The sequence below is a fragment of the Tamandua tetradactyla genome, chromosome 7, assembly GCF_023851605.1.
Source record: "Tamandua tetradactyla isolate mTamTet1 chromosome 7, mTamTet1.pri, whole genome shotgun sequence".
Classification (NCBI taxonomy): Eukaryota; Metazoa; Chordata; class Mammalia; order Pilosa; family Myrmecophagidae; genus Tamandua; species Tamandua tetradactyla.
Window position 1 is genome coordinate 68,870,420 of NC_135333.1, and position 21,669 is coordinate 68,892,088.

Here is a 21,669-nt window from a genome sequence, read left to right on the forward strand (position 1 = left end):
TGACAGCACAGGCAGACTCACCAGGGGGTGGGGCAGGGGCAGGAGTATTGGGTTGTGTATCCCCTGGAGTGGAGGGTGTAGGAGTCTTTGGGGAGGGCGACCCTGGCTGAGACATTTTCTTGTTTTCCTCTACTTCAGCCAGCTCAGGCATGCTCCAGCGTCCATTAACATGTTCAAACTCCTGAACCTGTAATAATAGGACAAGAAGTTGAAGACCCAATCCAGCTCTAGGCTTCTTTTCTATTGACCCACCAGTTTCCCCTAGAAACTCATAATGGTAGAAAGAGGGTCAGGACTCACCTTCTTGCGAATCAAGGACATGACACCAATCCTAGTAAGGACATGCTGGCGAGATAGGCCTTCTCGGGGGACACCATCAGCAAAGGTCTCGGCCCCATCTGCTCCCGGCTCGCATAAATGCCGCATAAAAAGAGACACATAGGCCCTGTAGTGAAGAAGTACAGAAATGAGTTAGATATCACGCCAACCCCCAAATCACATTCTTTTCACTCCAGTTAAACGTCATCCATGGCAACAACGATGGCTCCATCTTCAAGTGAAGCTCACCATCACTCTGGAAGGCTGCCATCCAGACCCCGCACCATGCCCCAGGCTCTCTCCCAGGGAAGCCAGGAACAGCCAGAACTCTATTTCTGACAGCTTCATTTGCCAACTTAAGCACAAAAAAAATTAATGCCTGCACAGACTGGACTAGTGCTGTGGAACGACTAGATAGAAGTCCTTGCTCTGTATCTGTAGTTCCAGCTCTCAACTTACTTGAACTCTTTCTCTGATTTGCCTCGCAGATCTCTCACAAGCCACTGAGTGGTGAAAGCATCCTGGGGTGGCATTCCATATCGCATAATTGCATTAAGAAAGGCTTTTCTCTGGCGAGCATTAAAACCAAGTACCTAGGGGAAGAAGGAAGCTAGGTGAGGGGAAGCAAGTCTTACTCCACCCCAAACCCAATATCTGGCACTTACCCGCCCTCTTAGAATTTTATGATACTTACTTCAATATTCCCACCAACACGAGCCAACAGAGGAGGTAATGGCTTATCTTTGTCATTCCGCAGACCCTTACGACTGGGCCTGCGGGGAGCTGCAGGAAGAAAAGGATATATGAGTGACACAGTTGGGGCAGTAGAGAAAGCAATACTTAGAAAACCGTAGAATGGCACAACTCTCACCTTCTGATCGTTCATCAAAGTCTTCATCACCTTCCTCTGAGGCCACTGAGTAATCGGACTGGTTGTCGGACTGGTCGTCCTGCCAATCTGGAGGGAGAGAGGGCAGATGAGCGGGGCCCACTGCTCTAGTGGAACGGCCCATGGGTGGGGGGCGGGGCCGGCCACACACACCTCGGTCCTCCTGGGAGCCATCATTGTAGTTGACCTGTTTACGGATTCTTTTTCCTTTGCCCAGATTTCGGGCCAGATCTTCTTGCTGCTGCTCATAATGGTGCCGCAGCAATTTCTCCCAGTAGTCAGGATCCACACTTTCCTCCTGTTTTATGATTTCCCGTTCTACCTCCTCTTCCTCCTGGGGCAGAGGGAGGGCCAGGACTCAGGGGTGCTGAAGTTGGTACTGCTAACCACCCCTGATCCTTATGGCTCCCATTCTGCTAGCTCCTTTTTCGTGACTGGACTCTTACATGCACGTGGTGCCTGCTTGGACTGAAGAACTTAGAAGAAATTGAGTTGGCAGGACATGGCTCCCTCTAATTTTAGATAAGCAGTCAGGACAACTAAAGAAAAACATGGGATGTAGCTGCTATCACAAGAGAAGGATGAAGAGACAATATGTTTTCTTCTCCCTTTCTTTCAATGACTTAGGGGCAGTAAAAAGTAGAAAAAAGAGGTTAGAGGCTTAGCGAGGCACAAAGAAGGTTATGAAATACTGCAAGAGATTTTCACGATATAAAATAGGAAGGTCTTAAGCTTCTCTACATAAAAATTTACCAACTATCTACAAAAATATGTATTTCCTATGTCCAAATAACATTTATGCTCCTCTGAAGGTCTTGTCTGATATGTTTTTTGGACACTTAGGACCATTCACTGACTGATTCCAAATCCCTTACATTAGAATTAAACTGCTGCTAATAGCACAAGATTAGAAAAAAACTAAATGTCCGTCATATAGAACTAATTAAATAAATTATGGTACTTCCAAACAAGGACATAATATATAACCAAAAGGCGGGGGCGGGGGAGCAATAGGGGAAGAAGCCCTTTATATATTGATTTAGATTATATTATCTCCGAGATGATGCAATCACATAAAAGCAAGGTAGAGAACATTATGTATGATAAACTACTTCTGTGTTTAAAAGGGAAAAAAAAAGGTGTTTATGCATGTACATGTGTATCTATAATATATATTTTGTAGCCACACAAATTATTTTTTACTTGTCCCCAGGAAGGAACAGGCAGCAAGAGAAGGGGTGGGAAAGAGATAGATAACTTTGTATCTTTTTAATTTTTTTTCTTTTAACATGGGCAGGGACCGGGAATCGAACCTGGGCCCTCTGGCATGGCAGGCAAGCATTCTTGCCTGCAGAGCCACCGCGGCCTGCCCTCTTTTTAATTTTGAATCATGTGAATTACTACCTATTCAAAAACTAAAATTTTAAAAATAAACAGCCATGGCGCAGTCACTAATCAGAGAGCAGTTTGCATACCTGTGCAGTCATTAGCAGAGATGACCAGCTAGGGGTGGGGTGGGCAACACCCCTCATCTCCTCCCCACTTAGCATGTACTGTACAACAGTTCTCTGCAGCCACTGTGACTGATAGGAATGTAGCGCCTCCTCTCAGTAGGGAAGGTTTTGATTGAAAACTACTGGTATAGACTTATTAGGCTTTTTAGCTACAGTTACACATAAACTGAAGTTAGAAACATTATCTTCAAACAAAGATAATAGGTGTGCAGCAGAAAATACAGCGAGGGATGGATCCTAGTGTCAGAAGGATGAGAGAAAATGGCAAAGACCACCAGAAACCTAACCAATTCAAAGAATCTGAGCTGAGCGATTTAAAAAGGACAAAGAAAGAATGCAGATTTTGTTTTTCATTTTATACCTTCTAAATCATTTGGGGGAAAAAATTATTACAACAAGCCAAATATCTCAATGTCTTAGGTTTTTTTTTCCCCCTTTACTCTAAAAAAAGAACAAGAAAGAAAAGAAACAAGGAAAACAAAACAATTCTGATCTTTTAAAAAGCATGGGGAAATAGGCTGATCTCCTTCCTTTTCTCAAGAGACTTGAGGCAACAACAATGAAAAATATTTGTAGGGCTAATAAAATACATAAGAGCAAAATCAGGTTCTGGTAAAGAAGAGCCAATATAGCTGTTAAGACTGTGACTTTTGGCTAGAGCTTCTTGATAGTCAAGGCAAAGAGGAGAATGTGATCACATGTCTGTTTTCAGAGATGAGGCATATCAGTTCATCATGGCACTAATTTACCTACAGATGCTTTCCTTTTGTCTTGAAAACATCATTTTGGTCTCAATTCCAAATTTCAGACCAACTACCAAGCAAAGCATTGCCCTGGACTCCGACTCACCCCCATCTCTTCTTCCCGCACCACATACTGTGCCACTTTGAATGAGCTCAAATATTCATTCATGCCCTGCAATTCTGTGTCTTCGGTCTCGTCCTGGTTTCGGTCTAGCAGTCGTTCAATGGCCTTATCATCATAGTGGATAACACTGCTATCTTCTCCCTCTTTATTGTCTCCTCCTATAAAGAATCAGAGGTCCAACCCCAAAGTCAGCTTTAGCAGTTGCAGTGGAAAAAGTAATTGAAATATAAGTCTCAGGACCCTAAGTATCAAGGATACCCACCCCTAGCCCTTAGAGAAGCTAAGCCCCACTCCAAAATGTCAGCTGCCAACCAGCTCACCTCCATCTGTGGCTTCATCCTTGAATAGTTCCTCAGTGCCAAACTTAAGGATATCATCCAGCTCCTGTTTGGACATGGATCCAGTCTTGGAACCCAGCCCAGGCCGCACCACTAGATGCGTCAGCATCATCTTCTTCTTTGCCACCTGTGTGATGCGCTCCTCCACTGATGCACGGGTCACAAACCGATAGATCATCACCTTTTTATTTTGGCCAATACGGTGAGCTCTGCTAAAAGCCTGGAGTTGAGCAAGAAACAAAGCCAGAAATTGAAATGACCATATTTTCCTGCTTCCACTCTTGCCCTCCACATAATAAGCTAAATGCTGCTGCATACCTTCATAGGAAACTTACATTTGTACTCCTGCTCCCATATACTACCCTGCCTTGCTACCCAAAATATGATCACAGCTGACCCAATCTCTCTGGTTTATGATAAGGTAAAAGATGTAAGAAAAATCTGTCGTTTCTGAGTTAAACACTAACTTCAGATGGTGGAGATGTCAGAGAACATTGTGCATTTCCAGTAAGTTACTGTATAGCGAGGCTACTACCTCTGCTCACCTGGATGTCATTATGGGGGTTCCAGTCAGAGTCATAGATAATTACTGTGTCAGCAGTGGCCAAATTGATTCCAAGGCCCCCAGCTCGAGTGGAAAGCAAGAAGCAGAACTGCTGAGCACCTGGTGCTAAGAAAGGAACCAAGAACACCATTAGATGATAGTGACTAAATGCACAAATTTTAAAAATTGTTTGCATGAGGAAGAACATAGGGATGTCATTATTGCAGGGTGTTGAAAATTGATAACAATTAATATTTTAAAATATTAATTTAAGAGTAAACAGCTAGAAAGATTAGTTCAGCATATAATGGGGGAAAACATCTCAACTCTTATAAAAAACATAAATACGCAAATCAAAGAAGCCCAGTGAACTCCAAATAGAATAAATCCAATTAGGCCTACTCCAAGATACATACTAATCAGTCTGTCAAATGAAGATAAGCAGAAAATCCTGAAAGCAGCAAGAGAAAAACAATCTACTGCATATAAAGGAAAACATGCAAAATTGAACTGGAACTACACAACTGGTGCTGTTAGTGGCAAGATGGTAGTGGATGATGTATTTAAGACTCTGCAAGACAAAGACTTCCAGTTAATAATTCTCTACCCAGCCAAATTGTTCTTCAAAAGTGTAACACTGAGAACGAGCATAGCTCAAATACCCCTAAAGTGTGGGAGAAAAGATCAAAGCTGATGGTGGAGTTATATAAAGAATGTAGGGTTTAACAAACGAGTATGATTGCTGAATTAATATACTGATATTTCTTTTAGTTTCCAGTTTCTTAGAGCAGCTAGCAGTAAAACCCTGAAATTGTGGAATTGTAACCTATAGCAAACTCTGAAATCTGTTCTATAACTAATCGTTGCAATGTGCTTTGAAATTAATTGTTTTTTTGTATATGTTATTTTTCAGAAAAAAGAAAAAAAGTTGGTTGTGATGATAAATGCATACCTATATGATGATATTGTGAACCATTTGTTGTACATTTTGGATGATTACATCATATGTGAATATGTAATATATGTCAATAAAAATAAAATAAAAAATTTAAAAAACATTAATTTTGCGTGAGACTAAAGCAAAAAATGTTTATTTGGTACAAAATTTATATTTTGACTAGTGCATTTCCTAATATAACTTATGAAGACAGCTTAACTGAACACCATAAGTACATGGAACCTTGAGTAAGACATGAGATTTTGTTGGTTTGTCCAGAGTGATGCCCCAATAAATCCCAGAGTGATTTGAATAGTGAATAAAAAAGTATTTGCAAAGTCCCCTTCAGGGAATGGTGAGAAAGGGGGAAAATTCAACTTCCCCAAGTTGAATTCTTGATATTCTCACAAGCAGTGCAGACAACCAAAGCAAAAGGCTAAGCCCCTAATCTTGAGGTTTGTTCATATGAAACTTAACCCAACAAAGGATAGGGCAAGCCTACTTAAAATTAGGCCTAAGAGTCACCCCCAGGAGAACCTCTTTTGCTGCTCAGATGTGGCCTCTCTCTTCAGCCAACAAAACAAGCAAACTCACTACCATCCCCGTCTTCGTGGGCCATGACTCCCAGGGGTGTGGACCTTCCTGGCAACGTAGGACAGAAATCCTAGAATGAGCTGAGACTCAGCACCAAGGGATTGAGAAAACCCCTAGAATAAGCTGAGACTCAGCATCAAGGGATTGAGAAAAACTTCTCGACCAAAAGGGGGAAAAGTGAAATGAGACAAAGTCCAATGGCTGAGAGATTACAAACAGAGTCCAGAGGTTATCCTGGAGGTTATTCTTACGCATTAAGTAGATATCACCTTATTATTCAAGATGTATCAGAGAGGCTGGAGGGAACTGCCTGAAAATGTAAGAGCTGTACATTTTCCAGTAGCCATGTTTCTTGAAGATGAATTTCCATGGCTAATTCCAGTAGCCATGTTTCTTGAAGATGATTGTATAATGATATAGCTTTCACAATGTGACTGTGTGATTGTGAAAACCTTGCGTCTGATGCTCCTTTCATCTACCTTATCAACAGACAAGTAAAACATAGGAATAAAAATAAATAATAGGGGGAAAAATGTTAAATTTAGATTGAAATGCTAATGATCAATGAAAGGGAGGGGTAAGGGGTATGGTATGTATGATTTTTTTCTGTTTTCTTTTTATTTCTTTTTCTGAATAGATGCAAATGTTCCAAGAAATGATCATGATGATGAATATGCAACTATGTGATGATATTGTGAATTACTGATTATATATATAAAACAGAATGATCAAAAGTTAAGAATGTTTGCGTTTGTTTGGTGTTTTCTGGTATTAAAAAAAAAATTTTAATTAAAAAAAAAGAATTGTAGCAAAGCAAAAAAAAAAAAAGATGTAATGGAGAGCCTGGAAGGAACTGCCTGAAAATGTAGAGCTGTGTTTCAGTAGCCATATTTCTGGAAGATGATTGAATAATATAGTTTTCACAATGTGCTGTGTAATTGTGAAACCCTTATATCTGATACATCTTTTATCTACCTTATCAACAGACGAGTAAAACATATGGAATAAAAATAAATCATAGGGGGAACAAATGTTAAAATAAACAGATTGAAATGCAAGTGATCAGTGAAAGGGAGGGGTAAGGGGTATGGTATGTATGAATTTTTTTCTGTTGTCTTTTTATTTCTTTTTCTGAATTGATGCAAATGCTCTAAGAAATGATCATGATGATGAACATGCAACTATGTGATGATACTGTGAATTACTGATTATATATGTAGAACAGAATGATCATATGTTAAGAATGTTTGTGTTTCTTTCTTGTCATATTAAAAAAAAAAAAAAAAGAACACCATTAGAAATTTCTCATGAATCCCAATTAATAAATGCAGAAGAAATGACAGAAATGTGAAGCCACCATTAGGCAAGAAAAATGCTCATCATCGCTAAGGAAGGCCCACTGGTGGATATTCACTAAAAACCAATGGGTAAAAGAAGAAAGCAAAACAGGATATTTGCATAGTCTCCAAGTATCTTCCCCAAGAATTTATCAATTACAATGGGAAAAATACTAACGTTATAGTGAAGAAACTATACCTTAACCAAATAATCAAGGTCAACATCACATGTCCCCCGATACGATGTATTAAGGAGGTCACAGCATCAGTGCTGTGGGATTCTTACCCAAAATGTAGAAACTCAATCTAATCATGAGAAAATATCAGGCAGACAAACCCAAGCTTAGAGATGTCTCTACAAAATAACTGACTAGTTCTCATCAAAAGTACCAAGGGCCTGAAAGAAAAGGAAAGACTGAAGAGCTGTCCCAGAATGGAAACCAAGGAGAGTAACGAGGGATCTGGAATTGAATCCTGGAACAGAAAAGGAACATTAGGGGAAAAACTGATAAAACTCAAATAAGAGCTTTAATATAGTTATTAGTATTACACCAATGTTATTTTCATGATTCTGCTCATTGTACTGGGTTTATATAAGTTGTTTTTTTATTAAAGGAAGCCAGAGGAAGGATATACACAAACTCTTTGTATTTTTTTTTGAGGGTGAAAAGAAGTATTTTTGCTTCTTTGTTTTTAATTAGAGAAGTTGTAGGTTTACAGAAAATCAAGCAGAACAAAGAATTTCCATATACCACCCCTTCCATCACAAACACCTTGCATTAGTGTGGCACATTTGCTACAACTGATGGAAGAATACTGTTATAATTGCACTATTAACTATGTCTAGGGTTTACCATTTTCACTGTACAGTCCTATGGATTTTAACAAAAAAATTTATTCTACTGACATATACAACCTAAAATTCCACCTTTTAACCTCTCTGCATTGTTCTTTAAGTCCAAAATTATTTCAAAATGCAAAAAAAAAAAAAAGTAGCGTCTCCTAAGACAGGTCTGCCACTGAAATTTGCTGTTTGCACTTACTTGGGCAAGTCCAGGTTCCTCTTTGGGCCTCAAAGATATAATGGAGAATTTTAGACAAAATGCTCTTCTCTGTACAGCAGAAAGAAAGGAGACTTCAAAGGGGTAAATAAAATCTCCTAGAATAGTCCAACAGATTCTTCCAATATCAACTGACAAAGACCCAAAAGAACTATACTGAGGAACAGATGCATGAAAAAAACAATTGATTGGTCCAAAGATAAATTAAAAGTAAATGAAAGGGTGGTACAAACGTGGCTCAGTGGCAGAATTCTCATCTGCCATGCCAGAGACCCGGGTTTGATTCCCAGAGCCTGCCCATGCCAAAATAAAAGTAAATGAAAGTGAGGTATCAGTGGCTGAGAGAGTTTAATTGAGTCAAGAGGCTATAAGGGAAGTAACTCTTACACGTGCTTCAGTTAGACATTGCTACCTATCCTAACTTGCCAAACCCCAACAAAACCATTCCTGCCAATCCTAAAGAATACCTAGGGCATTATATAAGATTCTACAAAATTTCCATGCACTAGGGTAACTCTCCAAAACCTACAACCTCCAGATAGGTCCCTGGACCAGGTAAGTCCTGAATTGCAGAGGGACCAGCCTTTCCAGAACATCAACTAGTTCCATTCTCCCATCCCATATTATCAACAGCCCATGACAACATGAAAAATTTAGAATGGGAATAATCCAAATATACCTAAAGAGTGGGAGAAAGATCAAAGATGATGGTGGAGTCAAGTTTAACAGAGAAGGTCAAGTTTAACAAACAAATATGAGTGCTGAATCAGTATACTGATATTTCTTTTAGTCTCCAGTACCTTAGAGCAGGTAGAAATAAAAACCTAAAACTGTGGAATTGTAACCCATACCAAACTCTGAAATTTTTTCTACAACTAATTGTTGTGTACTTTGAAATTTATTGCTTTTATGTAAATGTTATTTAAAGAGAAGGAGGAGTATAACAGAAAAGATAAAATTTAACAAATGAATATGACTGCTGAACCATTATAATGATATTTCTCTTGGTCTCCAGTGTTTTGGAGTAGTTAGAAGAAAAAATGAAAAATCATGGAACTGTTTTACCCATACCAAACTTTAAAACCTGTTCTATAACTACTTGTTAAAATGTACTTGGAAATATACTGTTTTTTTGTATATTTCACAATAAAAAAAAAGTTTAATAAAGAAAAAAAGCAACAGAGGCAGTGCCAAGGCAACCCACAGGATTGTGCAGAATAATAAATTGTTTTAAGACACTAAAAAAAAAAGAGTGCATGGGTGGTTCGGTGATACAATGATCACCTTTCATGCAGGAGACCCGGGTTGGATTCCCGGACCATGCACTCCCTGCCCCCAAAAAAGTACATGAAGATGTCAGGTGCTAAATCACTCCTTCCCTCTTACCATTAAAGCGGTCAATGGCTTCTTGACGCATGTTCCCAGTGATTCCACCATCAATACGTTCATATTTATAACCTTCATGTTCCAAGAAATCCTCTAGCAGGTCCAGCATTTTGGTCATCTGGAAAAGGGGCACAGTTTAATTACAGAGGAGTTGGATAACTCCTTCCTTCATGTCACTGAGGGTTGTCCACTTCTGTTCCTCAAGCTCCCAGTCCATTCCACATATTACCTGGGAGAAGATGAGCACACGGTGCCCACCCTCCTTCAGGTTCTTGAGCATCTTTTGCAACAGTAATAATTTCCCAGATGCTCTGATGAGGGCGCTGCCATCATACATGCCATTGGGCATCTTAGGGGCTTCCTGAAGAAACAAAGAAAAAATAATACTGAAAAAAGGCCCAACAGTTCCTACCCAGGGAGGAGCAGGTGGTGGCACAACATACCATTGCAGCTACAGGGAAGAGATATGGGTGGTTGCAGCACTTCTTAAGATCCATCACCACATTTAGCAGGGAGACCTGGTTGCCACCACCTCGAGCATTGAGTGCTTCAAAATTTCGAGTGAGGATGTACTTGTAGTATTTCCTATTTGGGAAAATCAGAAACTTTAGAGAGCCTCTAATTGACTAATAATCCAATCCCTAGGTCTGGGGACTTCTTTCCAACAAATCCCACTTTAGGGCTGAGAGAACACAATAAACAGCTCAGACCTAAAAATAGCTTACCCACTACCACCATCACCATCAACATCATCACCATCATCCTCATCATTATTTTACATAAGGTAAAGCAGAACTAAATAATGGAACTTTGTGCTCCACATCCTTGGCATCAGGTTTCTTTAGGTCTTACTTCCTCCCATCACCAGTTGCCCTGAAGCTGAGTGTAGGGAGGAATGAGAAGCACTTTGCAGACTGGCGATGTCTAACTGTGCTGCAAAATGGAATCAGTCCTTCTGTCCCTGCAGACTCACTTTTGCATAGGGCTCAGCTCTACACGCACAATAAGTTCTGTCTTGGATGGCATATTCTTGAACACATCAGCTTTCAGCCGCCGCAACATGTGAGGTCCCAGCATGTCATGCAGTTTTTTAATCTGGTCCTCCTTGGCAATGTCAGCAAACTCCTCCAGGAAGCCTTCCAAATTGCTTCAAAAAGAGAAAAGAAAAGGTTGGTGGAGAACAAGAAAAGAAAGTCATATAGGACAAGGACAAAAGAATTAGAAGAAGCAGACTATAAGCTGATATGGAGAAGCACACACTTACTGGAACCTCTCAGGGGTGAGAAAGTTGAGCAGATGAAACAATTCTTCCAGATTATTTTGTAATGGAGTCCCAGTCAGCAACAGCTTGTGCTGGAGTGAGTAACCATTCAAGACCCGGAAGAACTGGTAAAGCAGATGGACAGAGGTCAAAGTCAATGAAAAGCAGAGCTCTGGTAGATCTCTGTACAACTCCAAGTTATTCCACTGCCAAATGAATACTAAAGCCCACCCACCTCCAACCCACTCCCTGAGCAAGCAAGCACCAAGGGCTATCACAAGTGAGGAAGAGAGGCAGAGACGATTTTCCCTTCCCCTCTCCGCCTAGGTTTCCCCATGATGAGTGGATGATACAAGGAAACTAAAACTGGAGAATACAGACCAACCTTTCTCCCCCCTCACCTTAGACTGATTGTTCTTAAGACGATGGGCTTCATCCACGATGAGGCAGGCCCAGTCGATAGAACCCAAGATAGCCATGTCAATGGTGATCAACTCATAGGATGTCAGCAGCACATGGAATTTCACAGATGCCTCTTTCTACACATGAAGGTAGCCTCATCACTACTGTCTGACACCTCAGGTGTAAGCAAACCCAGGAGACTTATGGGACTCCACTCCCTCCCAGCAGTTATTTCTTTTGCCTCACCCCAGGGACCTGGTCATAAAGAAGCATACCAAGCCCACAGCAGGAACTGTTTCTCTAAAGTAGCCTCCCTCCCACCGAGATACCTTCATGCGGGAGGCCTTCTTGCCACCACGAATGGCATTGTCTTCAAAGGAGAACTCATTCTCCCGGATGATGGCGCGGCTGTCCTTGTCACCCACATAGGTCACCACGTACATATCTGGAGCCCACATTTCAAACTCCCGCTCCCAGTTGATGATGGTAGAAAGAGGGGCACTCACTAGGAAGGGGCCTTTAGAATGACCCTTTGAGGAAAAAGGGAAAAAGCAGAGTAAGGACTAAACTCCCATCATGCTACAATCCCAGCCTCTACCTCTACCTGTTGTTCTAAGAGTTAAAAGAAGTAGTGGCATCTGAACTGCTGCTTCCACCCCCTCCTTTACCTATAAAAACGCCCTACATGCTCCTTTCTACCAAGCCACTAACCACCTTTACAGAGAGCTTAAATCCTTACCTCCTCCATTAAGTCATTCCATAAAAATTCCACCCATAATCTGGTTACTTCAAAACATATTTGCTCCCTCAGGACTCTAGGTACACACTACTAATTCTACCCATTGTTTCATTCCCTCAAGTCCTTCTTTATCCATGTATGTGTCTTATTATCAATCAACAGTGTTCTTTAAGGTTGGCAACTTTTCTTTTCTTCCTTTTTCTTTATCCTCAGAACGCAAGACTATGAACAAAAAAATGACCACAAAAGAAACTAACAGGCCCAGCTTTCCTCACCTCCTTGTACAGAGAATAGAGGAAGACAGCTGTCTGTACAGTCTTCCCCAGGCCCATCTCATCCGCCAAAATTGTGTCAGTGCCCTGGGCCCAGGAGAAACGCAGCCAGTTCAAGCCCTCCATCTGATAGGGGTGCAGGGTTCCACCTGTGGCATCCAGGTACTCTGGCTGTCGCTCATACTTCACTGTTGGCTGAAGGAAGGATGAAAAAGAGAAGTAAAGAGCTAGGAAGGAATTCCCTTCTTTCCATAAGATAACAGCTGTCTCTTCCTCACATGTATTCACTAGATCCTCCTTGACAGGGCCATGAAAAATTCTGGGAAAAAGATCCTCATTGGCTAATGTAAATTTGTGCTTGATTCAGAATCCTCCAGGAAGCAAGGCAACTAACCTATCAGGCAGCAGAACATCTTGGGCCTACAGATCTCTGAGGAAAGATGCATCACGGACTACCTACCAACACAATAATTCCACTAGTCAGGATCCACCAGGTAAATATAATCACATGCCCCTCTAAGACTCATCTTTTTTACCCTTCACCCTCCCTCACATTATATTGAACCACAAATTAAGAGTCATAGGACCCAAAGGTTTCTGAATAAGCTTCACAAAAACCCGGTTGCATAACCTCTTCTCTACACAATACTTTCTCGGTCATTTAAATCATCTGATGATGGAAACAGAAAATAATTCCAGTATGTTCATGTTTACAGAAATGTGAGAAGTGAGAAAGCAGACTACAAAGCATTCTCACCAAAAAGTTATTATTTTTACATCATTACTTTCAGCACCATCATTAGCTGGAGCAGAAAGATAAATTGTTCTAACTACCCAATATTACCTTCCCTCTTCTGCCCCAACTCACGTCAACTGTTGGTGTTTCAGGAGGCCTCTCCAGCTTCCTCAGCTTCACTTTCTTGAGCTTCTTGCCTGGCCGTCCTTCCTCACCCCTCATTAATTCCCTAAAGGAAAAAGAAACCAAACAGCTGCCAAAGGCCTTTCCCAATAAGAAGCAACTCCACCCCTCATCCAGAGTCACTCACCTGTGATTCCAATAGCTCTGCTTGAACAGGTCGTAGTCCTGAATCTCCACATCCTCACTTTCCCAGGATGCCTGATCATAGGGTAAGTCTCGCCACTTGATCAAGTAGTGAACATGGCCCTTCTTGTCCACGCTGCGAGGTTGAGGAAAAAACACTCAGAGCCAGAAGAGTCCCAAGTCAGCCATACTGTCAAGAACTGGCAATAATATATGTTCCGAACCAGACCTCTAGGTAAGTCGTGGACCCCACATGGATTCAGAGTCTCTGTGAAACCAGTCTTTGACCCAAAACTTGTCCCTAATCTACTCTCTCCTATGGCTCAAATGCCAAAATTCAGTCCCTTAATAATAACATGTTTCATGCCTTCCAGGTATAAGTTACTGGTGACGTCCATTTTCCTAATTCCTTTAGCCAGAGTCTCCCAGGGAATCTGCTGCCTGCCTCCAGCGAACCCAAGACAAGCACTCTCCTTGATCTGCTCCACTGGTACCTGTGGTTGAGGATTCGGTGGATCATCATCCACTCAGGTTTTATCCCGTAGCGATAGAAGCGTTCTTCCATCTCTGCAAATTTAGGGTCCTTGTTTTTTCTTTTTCGGCTCTTCTCTTCATCACCACCAAAGTCACCAGAAGGTGGCTCATCCATGTCATTCTTCCGCTGATAGTTTCGGAACATCACCTGACAGTGAAGCTCCAACTGCGAGCAGAAATGGTAAAAAAGTCACCAAGAAGCTGTGGTCACTCTTACCCACCCAGCTATTTTCTCACCACCTCTTCACTGCACCCCCCACATCTTTAGCTGATCTTGGGCTTACCTGCAGTTCAGACACCCAAGAACAGTGCCAATAAGACATGCCTTGCCATTTCACAAAAAACTGCCGCTCTGGTCGCCCCTCCAAGGGCTTGGGGGAGGGAGTATTGGGATCAGCATCTGGAGGACGAGGCACTGGTGTGGGAGATGGAGGCTGACCCCATTTCCAGATTAGGATCTTCTGAACTTTACCCTTAAGAGCTGGGCACTGTGAAAAAAAGAGATGACCCAATATCAAGTCATTACCATGGGTAGGAAATGGTATAAACCCAGCATCAACTGTGGATTATTAAACCCCATCTCAAATAAGATCTAATCCCAGGATCATTCTAAGGGGAGAATAATAGAATTCTGTCTCCATTTCTGGGCTTCATCCAGGATTTGTTTGATACTATCACTCCTAACTGCTTAACAAAAGCAATAACTATACTTGAACAATAACCCAGAGCAGGCAGGCACAGGAAACCCACAGACCTAGAGTCCAAATTCTCTATTGAGCAACCTAAAAGTAGTAAGCGGCCCTAATAAACCACTTTAAGCTACCAAGACCCCAAGGCAGGGTATCAAGACAAGGATGGAAACCGTATGTTCTGGGCTAGAAGAACACTGCTTCAGCCCTCTTAAGAGAGATGGCAAAATATCAGCTCTTTGGTAGGAGTCAGTCCTACATTTTCCCAAGCACAAGTATCCCAGGATAATATGAAGAAGGAAAATACATGTCTCAGGATACAAGACCTACAGTGCTTCAGCCTTTCCTGCACCTCAGTCTCACAATGCCTACATATAAAAGTGGTAAACCGTTCTGCTGGACACTGCACCTCCCACCTCTCCCACCCTGCCTGAAGCCGGTCACTCACCGTACAGCGGGGACAAAGCCATTCACCGTTGGGGATCTCAGGGAGTGGGGGGTTCAGGCAATGGATATGGTAGGAGGAAGGGCAGGTGTCACAGCAGAGCAGCTCCCCACCATCCTTGCAGACCCGGCAGAACTCCATGTGGTGGTCATCCTCCTCTTCAGGGTCCCCCCCAACCTCTTCCAGGATCTCCTCACCCTCCGAATTGTCCTCTTTAGCCTCCCATTGGATGCCCTCCTTCTCCTGCAGTAAAGGACCACACATTCAGATTACCACCCCCCACCCAAATCTGAATCCAAGGAGGGCCTCCCAAACCTCTACCATTTCTACCACCACCCATTCCCAAAAGAGCTTCTCATCACCCCACCCTTCCTTGCAGGGGTTTCCAGGGCTCGCTCTGGCCAGGTACTCACACAGTGTGGACAGCTCCACTTGCCCTCAGGGGCCTTCTCCATATCCGGATCCAGGCAGACCATGTGGTAAGCTCGGGGACAGGTATCGCACAGGATGATCTCCCCACCTTGCTGGCACACCTCGCAATAGTCCTGGTGGTCTGTCTCATAACCATCCACAGCAGTCACCTCCTCCTCGCCTGGGCAAGGAAGAGGGAAAGCCCAGTTATTAGAACAAACCTCCCTCCCTCCCACCCCCCCTAAAAATAAACCCACCCGTATCTCCTTAGGGAGATTCTTCCCCAATCATTCCCACCTCATCCCATCACATATTAATACAAAAAAGACACACACCTTTCTTTTTCTTTTTAGTAGTTCGGAGTTTCTTGCGGCTGCGGCTACTGCGGCTGGTAGAGCCATCAGAAACAGAATAGCTGTTGATACTGGCATCATCAAAGTCAGATTCCACATCTAAGTCATCATCCTCACTCTGGTAGAATGAAAAAGAATAAATTAGACATCCACGCTAAGAGGAAGGAAAAGGTAGTAGAGAGGGGATCCCTTTCTCATTGGGAGTACTAAAATCCCAGCAAGGGCTGTTATATATGCAGTCTATTTACAGCTGGTTTGAGGGCCAACCCCTCCCCTTCCCCACCCATTCTTAGGTGCCTACTGTGAAGGAGAGGTGCTGTCATTAGGTGACTTCCTTCCTACTTGATATGGCACCTTATCCAAAAGGATGGGCAGGATTCTCACCGAGGATCTCTTACGCTTGGACCCAAAACCTCCCAGCTTGATTTTCAGGGGAGCTACTTTCTTGGGTTTAGGCTTCTTGGCATCAGGTACACGAGGACTGCCCTTGGGCTTCCTCCGAGCATTGGGACCTAAAATCAGGACAGAACAAGTAAGATCAAACAATACAAACAGACATCATAGAACAGAAGAGAAAAATAAAACCTCCATCTAAACTGGCTTGTTCAGCTTTCCAAATTTCCCTCCTAAATCCAATTCAAGATTCATTCCTCCCTCCTATCTTCGAAATTAGGGCTGAAGGAACGGCATTTGCACACTTTCTCTACTTTGGACATCCTAAGCCCACACCAGTCCTCCCTCCCACTGCATCCCATTTCACCTTTGCCCTCCTTGGTCTTGGCTTTGCGGATAGGCACCTCCACAGGGGGAGGTGGTGGGACAACCTCAGTGGCAGTCACCATGCTCTCCACCACAGCAACTGCTGCCGCTGCCGCCGCTGCCACTGAGGCCCCAGAACTGCCTTTGAAGGGGTTGTTGGTACTGAACTCCCGCCACTTTGCACCCAAAACCATCATCATCTTAGAGACAGCAATCTTGGGGTTTTTGGCAGCAATGAGGGGTCTGGTGGGCAGAAAAGGGCAGAGAAAAGGGAAATTTTTAAATGTAAAGGAGAGAAAAAACAAACAAGAAGAGATTATAGAAGCACTCTCCTCCTTCTTACCGGACAAACTGGCTGAAGGCCTTGTAATTGGTGAGGGTACGATAGTCTTCCTCGGAGAACACGTGGTCAATGTCTTCCATGCCCCAGTCTTCCAGGAGCTGAGCAGATGATTTAGGCTCCTGCAGAGAAAGAAAGTCAGAGACCTGCCACCTATTCCCCATACTGGCTAAGGGGATTCGAGCTGAAACTAAGGCTTGCAGGACAAGGGAAAAAGAGCTACAAGGACATCATAGAAACAGTTGGAGAGAAAGTGTTTGGCAGGACAGGAGAGTATCTGAGAAACAGAAAGGACAACAGTTAACAGGAAAGAAAAGATAGAGGTTCAGGCACCTTTGAATCATCATCATCGTCATCCTCCTCCTCTTCCTCCTTCCGCTTGGATTTGCTCTTCTTTTCTTTCTTAGGTCCAAGCTTCTTCTTCTTCTTCTTGCCAGGGGTATAGTCACTGCCCTCACTGTCTGAGCGCAGAGCCACCTCTTCCTCCTCCTCCACAAACTCTGGCCCCTCCCCAGAGCTGTCCCCCAGCTGCCGGCATAAGAGCATACGCTGGAGCAGGGCAAGGGGGGAGAGGGAGACAGACATACACATGCTACACACATGCTGACCTCATGTCAGCCATGGAGCTCATCCCCAGGACCTGGCTCATCGCTTCCAAGGATGCAACAAACACCCCCAGCCCTTTGCCCCTTCTCAGAGCTCCTCCCTTCTCCCTCTCATTCCCCATAACAGTCACCCACTCACCTCCTTCTTTTGGCGCTTGCTCTTAGGAATTTTAGGGTCTCGAGGTTTCTTAGGCTTCTTCTTCTTCTTGAGCTTTGGAGTTTCTGCTTCTGACAAATCCTCTTCTGGGTCCTCTTCATTTTCTACATATATTTGGCAAAGAAAGGTAGGCAGGGAAAAGATCAATAGCAAGAGGTTAAGACTAATCCGGAGGCTTTACACTTTATTCCCCCACCTCTTGTCCCAGATTCCACTGAAGAGAACTTCTATACTCTACACAGAAGGAAGCTGATACCCAGGACAGACACAAAGAGAGAGCTGTATATACCCGAAATAGGACGGTCAGGCCAGACCAAGCCCACCTCAGGCAGCTGTCCAGACCCCTGCCTTCTCATCCCCATTTCTAACAGCAATCCTCTATAAGTTTTACCAGTGCAGCTGAATTAAGTTGCTTAGAGTTAACCAAATAAGAGAAATAGGTCTAGGCCTCTAAGGACCCTGAACTGAAACTGGCCACCAAGCATTCTAAAAACTGGGGAATGCGAAAGAAAGGTCCCACCCAGAAGGCAGAAGCTATAGAATATCATCCCCTGTACCACATTCCCAGAACAGTATCAGTTCTAGGGGTCCCGGAAACCACACCCTCCATCAACCCCTTTGGGTCATCACTGCTCAAAACCACCAGAACCTCCAGGCCTCAGATTAAGATGCCAGCTCAATCTCATACCCACTCCCAAATTTCCTTTCTCCCATCTCCAGCCCTGTTGTTTCCTCCCCAGCTTCTCCTGGGTCAGTAGCCTTTTCTCCCCAGGGGCCCAAATCAGCCCAGCTGTCACCATGCTCCCCCCCCCATCCTCCTCCCATCTGGCTCCACCTCCTCCCCTGACTGGGAGCACACACAAAGCCTGGGGTAATAGTGAGAGCTCCTGGACAGGGATAGGTGGGAAGGGGCACAGAGGGGGGAGGAGAGGCCAGAAGGCAGCTTCCTTTGTAACTGACATTCACACCAGCACACCAGCTCCCTCCTCCTTCCTCTTCTCTCTCCCTCTTCCCAAGCCACCCCCGCCCAAGGGGGGGTGGGGTGGAGAAGGGAGTGGAGAGAAGGAGGGAGTGCCTCACCCACTGAGGAGAGGGAAAATGGCTTCTGACCGCAGAAGCCAGCCCAGGGCACCCAGCTGCCAACATAGGACAGACAGGAAGTGGCAGGGGAGGGGGCAGGGTGGAGAGAGGTAGTCGGGGAAAGACTATACTCATAGAAGACTTCCCAAATTATTACCTGACCCCAGGTCCAAATGCAACCCACCTCTATCACCTGTTCTGGGATGACACAGTTTGTCAAGAAGCCACCTTAATGTCCTCTAATGGAAATCAAGATGAAGGCAAAGGGCAATAATATCCAAAAAGGACTAGATCACCCCCCTCAATCCTTATTATTTTCTTAATTTCAGAGCTAAGATTTAACAAAGGCTCACCAGAGCTATAATCAGAGCATACATGCTTCTCCCCAATTTGTGATACCTAAAAGATTTAGCATGAAGAGTGGGAGCCCACAGGAAATCTCTGAAGCTCAGCTCCCTCATCATCCCCCAAACACAGAGTCCAGGCCACAGGTCCTAAACCACCTCTTACAGATTAGCGGTAGCCACCTATCCAGCATATGGATTCAGGTCTCCACCAAGAACAACAGTAGCATCTAGAAAGTGGTAGATGGCAATATTCGTCCTTCAATCCCCCACATGCTCTTTGCTCCTGACTCCCAGAACTAGCCTTAAAACTGTTTCTGGCTCTGCCTTTCTTGAACTAGACAGAACACTAAGGAACACGAGACATGCGGCTGGACAAAGCTCCATCAGCCTCCCCCAACCCGTCCCACTCAGCCCAGGATCAGGCCAGGCACAAGAAAGCCCCTCCCATTCCCTTGGGAATGGAACACCAGCCTGGATCTCACCAGAAAGAATCATTTTCTTAAGGGCTTCTCCCCAGCAATCCCCATGTCACCCCCTGAATCAGCTACATCTCGGTTCTTCTTCTTCGCCACCTCCGTAAAAGCTGTAAGTAGAGACAAGGGCAAACCCATGGAGGCAAAGGGGCCACCCTTACATTCCACATGCGACCCCAAAACTTGTCAGGCAGACAATATGCTGATGTGGCAAGTGGCAAACTGGCTGAGATATAGACGAAGATTTGGGAAAGGGGCAGGAATGGGGTGTGGCAAGTGGAAAAACTGGGTCATACTACAGCTTGGGGCAGAGTTCACGCTGCACAGCTCCCAGTCAACACTGGGCTGCCCCACACCAAGTGACCAATGGGAGGCCAAGAGGTAGAAGCAACAATGGCTCAATAACATTATTAATTCTCATGCCCCTCACAGAAAGGACAAGCTCTCCTACCACCACAACCACTCTACCTTGGGCAACAGCACAGAAAGTTACCACCCTACCCAACATAATGATAAGACTCAAGCCTATGAGACTCAAGCCTAAGTTTTCTATCTCAACAACTGAAGTCTCAGAAACATGCAAAGAAGACACCATGGCTGGTCCCTCGCTTTAGTGACCTCTGGCTGAGATGAAGACTTCCAACTTAGAAAATGCCAAATGTGGAAGCATGTCTCCCAAATCACCTCAACTTCCGGCTGGAGCTAAGACAGAAAACAGAAGTGAAAGACATTAGATGGGAAATATAAACAGGATCGGCAGGCTCCAGAATGAGGAGAAAAAATATAAGCAGAGAGGCTGAAGAAATGGCATGTAGCAAAAACAAGCTAGAAAAAAGGTCAAGGACCAGTAGGTAACTTAGCTAGGAGTTCTGAAGAAAGGAAGACAAGAGAGATACCCACTTAGGAGCATGAGATCAATCATCATTTAAGGATAGACAAGGTTATAACCATTCGAGTTAGGCCAATCCAAGGAGCCACCCCAAAACACAGATAACACAACCCCCAACACACCTACATAAACACTGCAAAACACCCCAACCACCCCAAACCTCAGGCTACTTACACAGTGGCAGACACCCCGAGGAACAAAGCCAGAATTATGTCCACTTGCCAGAGGAGGAGGGGTGCCCAGGGTGTCGCCTCCCTTCTTCTGCCCCACCTATTTTGCTCTTAGGGCTATTATATCATCCCCTAGCCCCCATCTCCGCTCAAAACATTCCAGCAATCTGCCTGGCTATAAGCACTCTAGATCCCGGCTGAGGAGCGCAATTCAAACTTCACCGTTGAAACAGTACAGAAAGCCAGTGACTGATCAGAAGCTAAAAATCAAATAGAGAGTAACCAGCACTCTCTCCTTCCTTTCCACAGTAGCAACCATAGGATCCTACTAGCACAGATACACACATGCCCCAATCTAACAGCTTCCAGGGGTCCCGGCTACCTGCATTCCTCCAAGGATCCCCACATGTAATCATGCCTGCCAGTCTGCAGCGCTCTCTCCATGGGGAACTGCATAGCATTCCTCAAGACCAGTGCAGCAAGCAGGCATCCACGCAGTCCAAGGTGCCCAGGAGGCACATGGCTTCCACCATCCCAGCCCCCCACCCCCCACCCCCCACCCCACAAGAGCTCTGCAGAAGGGAACCGCTTCCTTCCAAGGCCCTCCACCTCAGACTCTGCACAGAAAGACCAGAAACTCAGCACCGCTTCACCAGAGTCAGCAGGGAGGACCCAAAAGCCTCCTTCCCATCCTGGACCCTTGGGGATGATGTTACCTGGGTGGGGTGGGGGCAGGCTGTTGTTCAAAAGTGCATCCATATCCTCCTCTTCACTGCCCGCTGAGCAGGGGGACGGGGAGCCCAGGCCCGACGCCATCCCCTTCCGTTCCTGGCCAGGGAATTGGCCCAGCTGCTCCTGCCTGCGGCCTGGGGCCCTCGACACTGGCCCGAGTCACTGTGCGGGGGAGGGGGGAAAG

General features: G+C 44.4%; 1 protein-coding gene across 9 annotated transcripts in view; it reads right to left on the minus strand.

The window, feature by feature from the left end:
* The window catches only part of CHD4 (chromodomain helicase DNA binding protein 4), a 32,552-nt gene that overhangs the window by 9,933 nt on the left and 950 nt on the right, over positions 1 to 21,669 (minus strand). For 2 of the 9 annotated variants that reach the window (XM_077169819.1, XM_077169818.1), the window contains exons 2-31: positions 21,470 to 21,647; positions 17,777 to 17,898; positions 17,366 to 17,560; positions 17,036 to 17,154; positions 16,694 to 16,935; positions 16,318 to 16,445; positions 15,916 to 16,051; positions 15,583 to 15,761; positions 15,173 to 15,412; positions 14,320 to 14,523; positions 13,996 to 14,201; positions 13,506 to 13,637; positions 13,328 to 13,424; positions 12,463 to 12,654; positions 11,778 to 11,978; positions 11,448 to 11,585; positions 11,050 to 11,171; positions 10,759 to 10,932; positions 10,229 to 10,370; positions 10,015 to 10,146; positions 9,786 to 9,903; positions 4,472 to 4,596; positions 3,909 to 4,146; positions 3,571 to 3,746; positions 1,361 to 1,541; positions 1,190 to 1,276; positions 1,013 to 1,101; positions 778 to 911; positions 301 to 445; positions 22 to 187 (exon numbers count right to left, since the gene is read on the minus strand). In XM_077169819.1, coding sequence (XP_077025934.1) covers positions 22 to 187; positions 301 to 445; positions 778 to 911; positions 1,013 to 1,101; positions 1,190 to 1,276; positions 1,361 to 1,541; positions 3,571 to 3,746; positions 3,909 to 4,146; positions 4,472 to 4,596; positions 9,786 to 9,903; positions 10,015 to 10,146; positions 10,229 to 10,370; positions 10,759 to 10,932; positions 11,050 to 11,171; positions 11,448 to 11,585; positions 11,778 to 11,978; positions 12,463 to 12,654; positions 13,328 to 13,424; positions 13,506 to 13,637; positions 13,996 to 14,201; positions 14,320 to 14,523; positions 15,173 to 15,412; positions 15,583 to 15,761; positions 15,916 to 16,051; positions 16,318 to 16,445; positions 16,694 to 16,935; positions 17,036 to 17,154; positions 17,366 to 17,560; positions 17,777 to 17,898; positions 21,470 to 21,569 — 4,660 coding nt within the window. In that variant the 5' untranslated portion in view covers positions 21,570 to 21,647. Of the gene's footprint in view, positions 1 to 21; positions 188 to 300; positions 446 to 777; positions 912 to 1,012; positions 1,102 to 1,189; positions 1,542 to 3,570; positions 3,747 to 3,908; positions 4,147 to 4,471; positions 4,597 to 9,785; positions 9,904 to 10,014; positions 10,147 to 10,228; positions 10,371 to 10,758; positions 10,933 to 11,049; positions 11,172 to 11,447; positions 11,586 to 11,777; positions 11,979 to 12,462; positions 12,655 to 13,327; positions 13,425 to 13,505; positions 13,638 to 13,995; positions 14,202 to 14,319; positions 14,524 to 15,172; positions 15,413 to 15,582; positions 15,762 to 15,915; positions 16,052 to 16,317; positions 16,446 to 16,693; positions 16,936 to 17,035; positions 17,155 to 17,365; positions 17,582 to 17,776; positions 17,899 to 19,703; positions 21,254 to 21,469; positions 21,648 to 21,669 lie in introns of those variants that run through there. The other 7 variants (XM_077169815.1, XM_077169814.1, XM_077169812.1 and 4 more) reach the window with 5 other exon arrangements.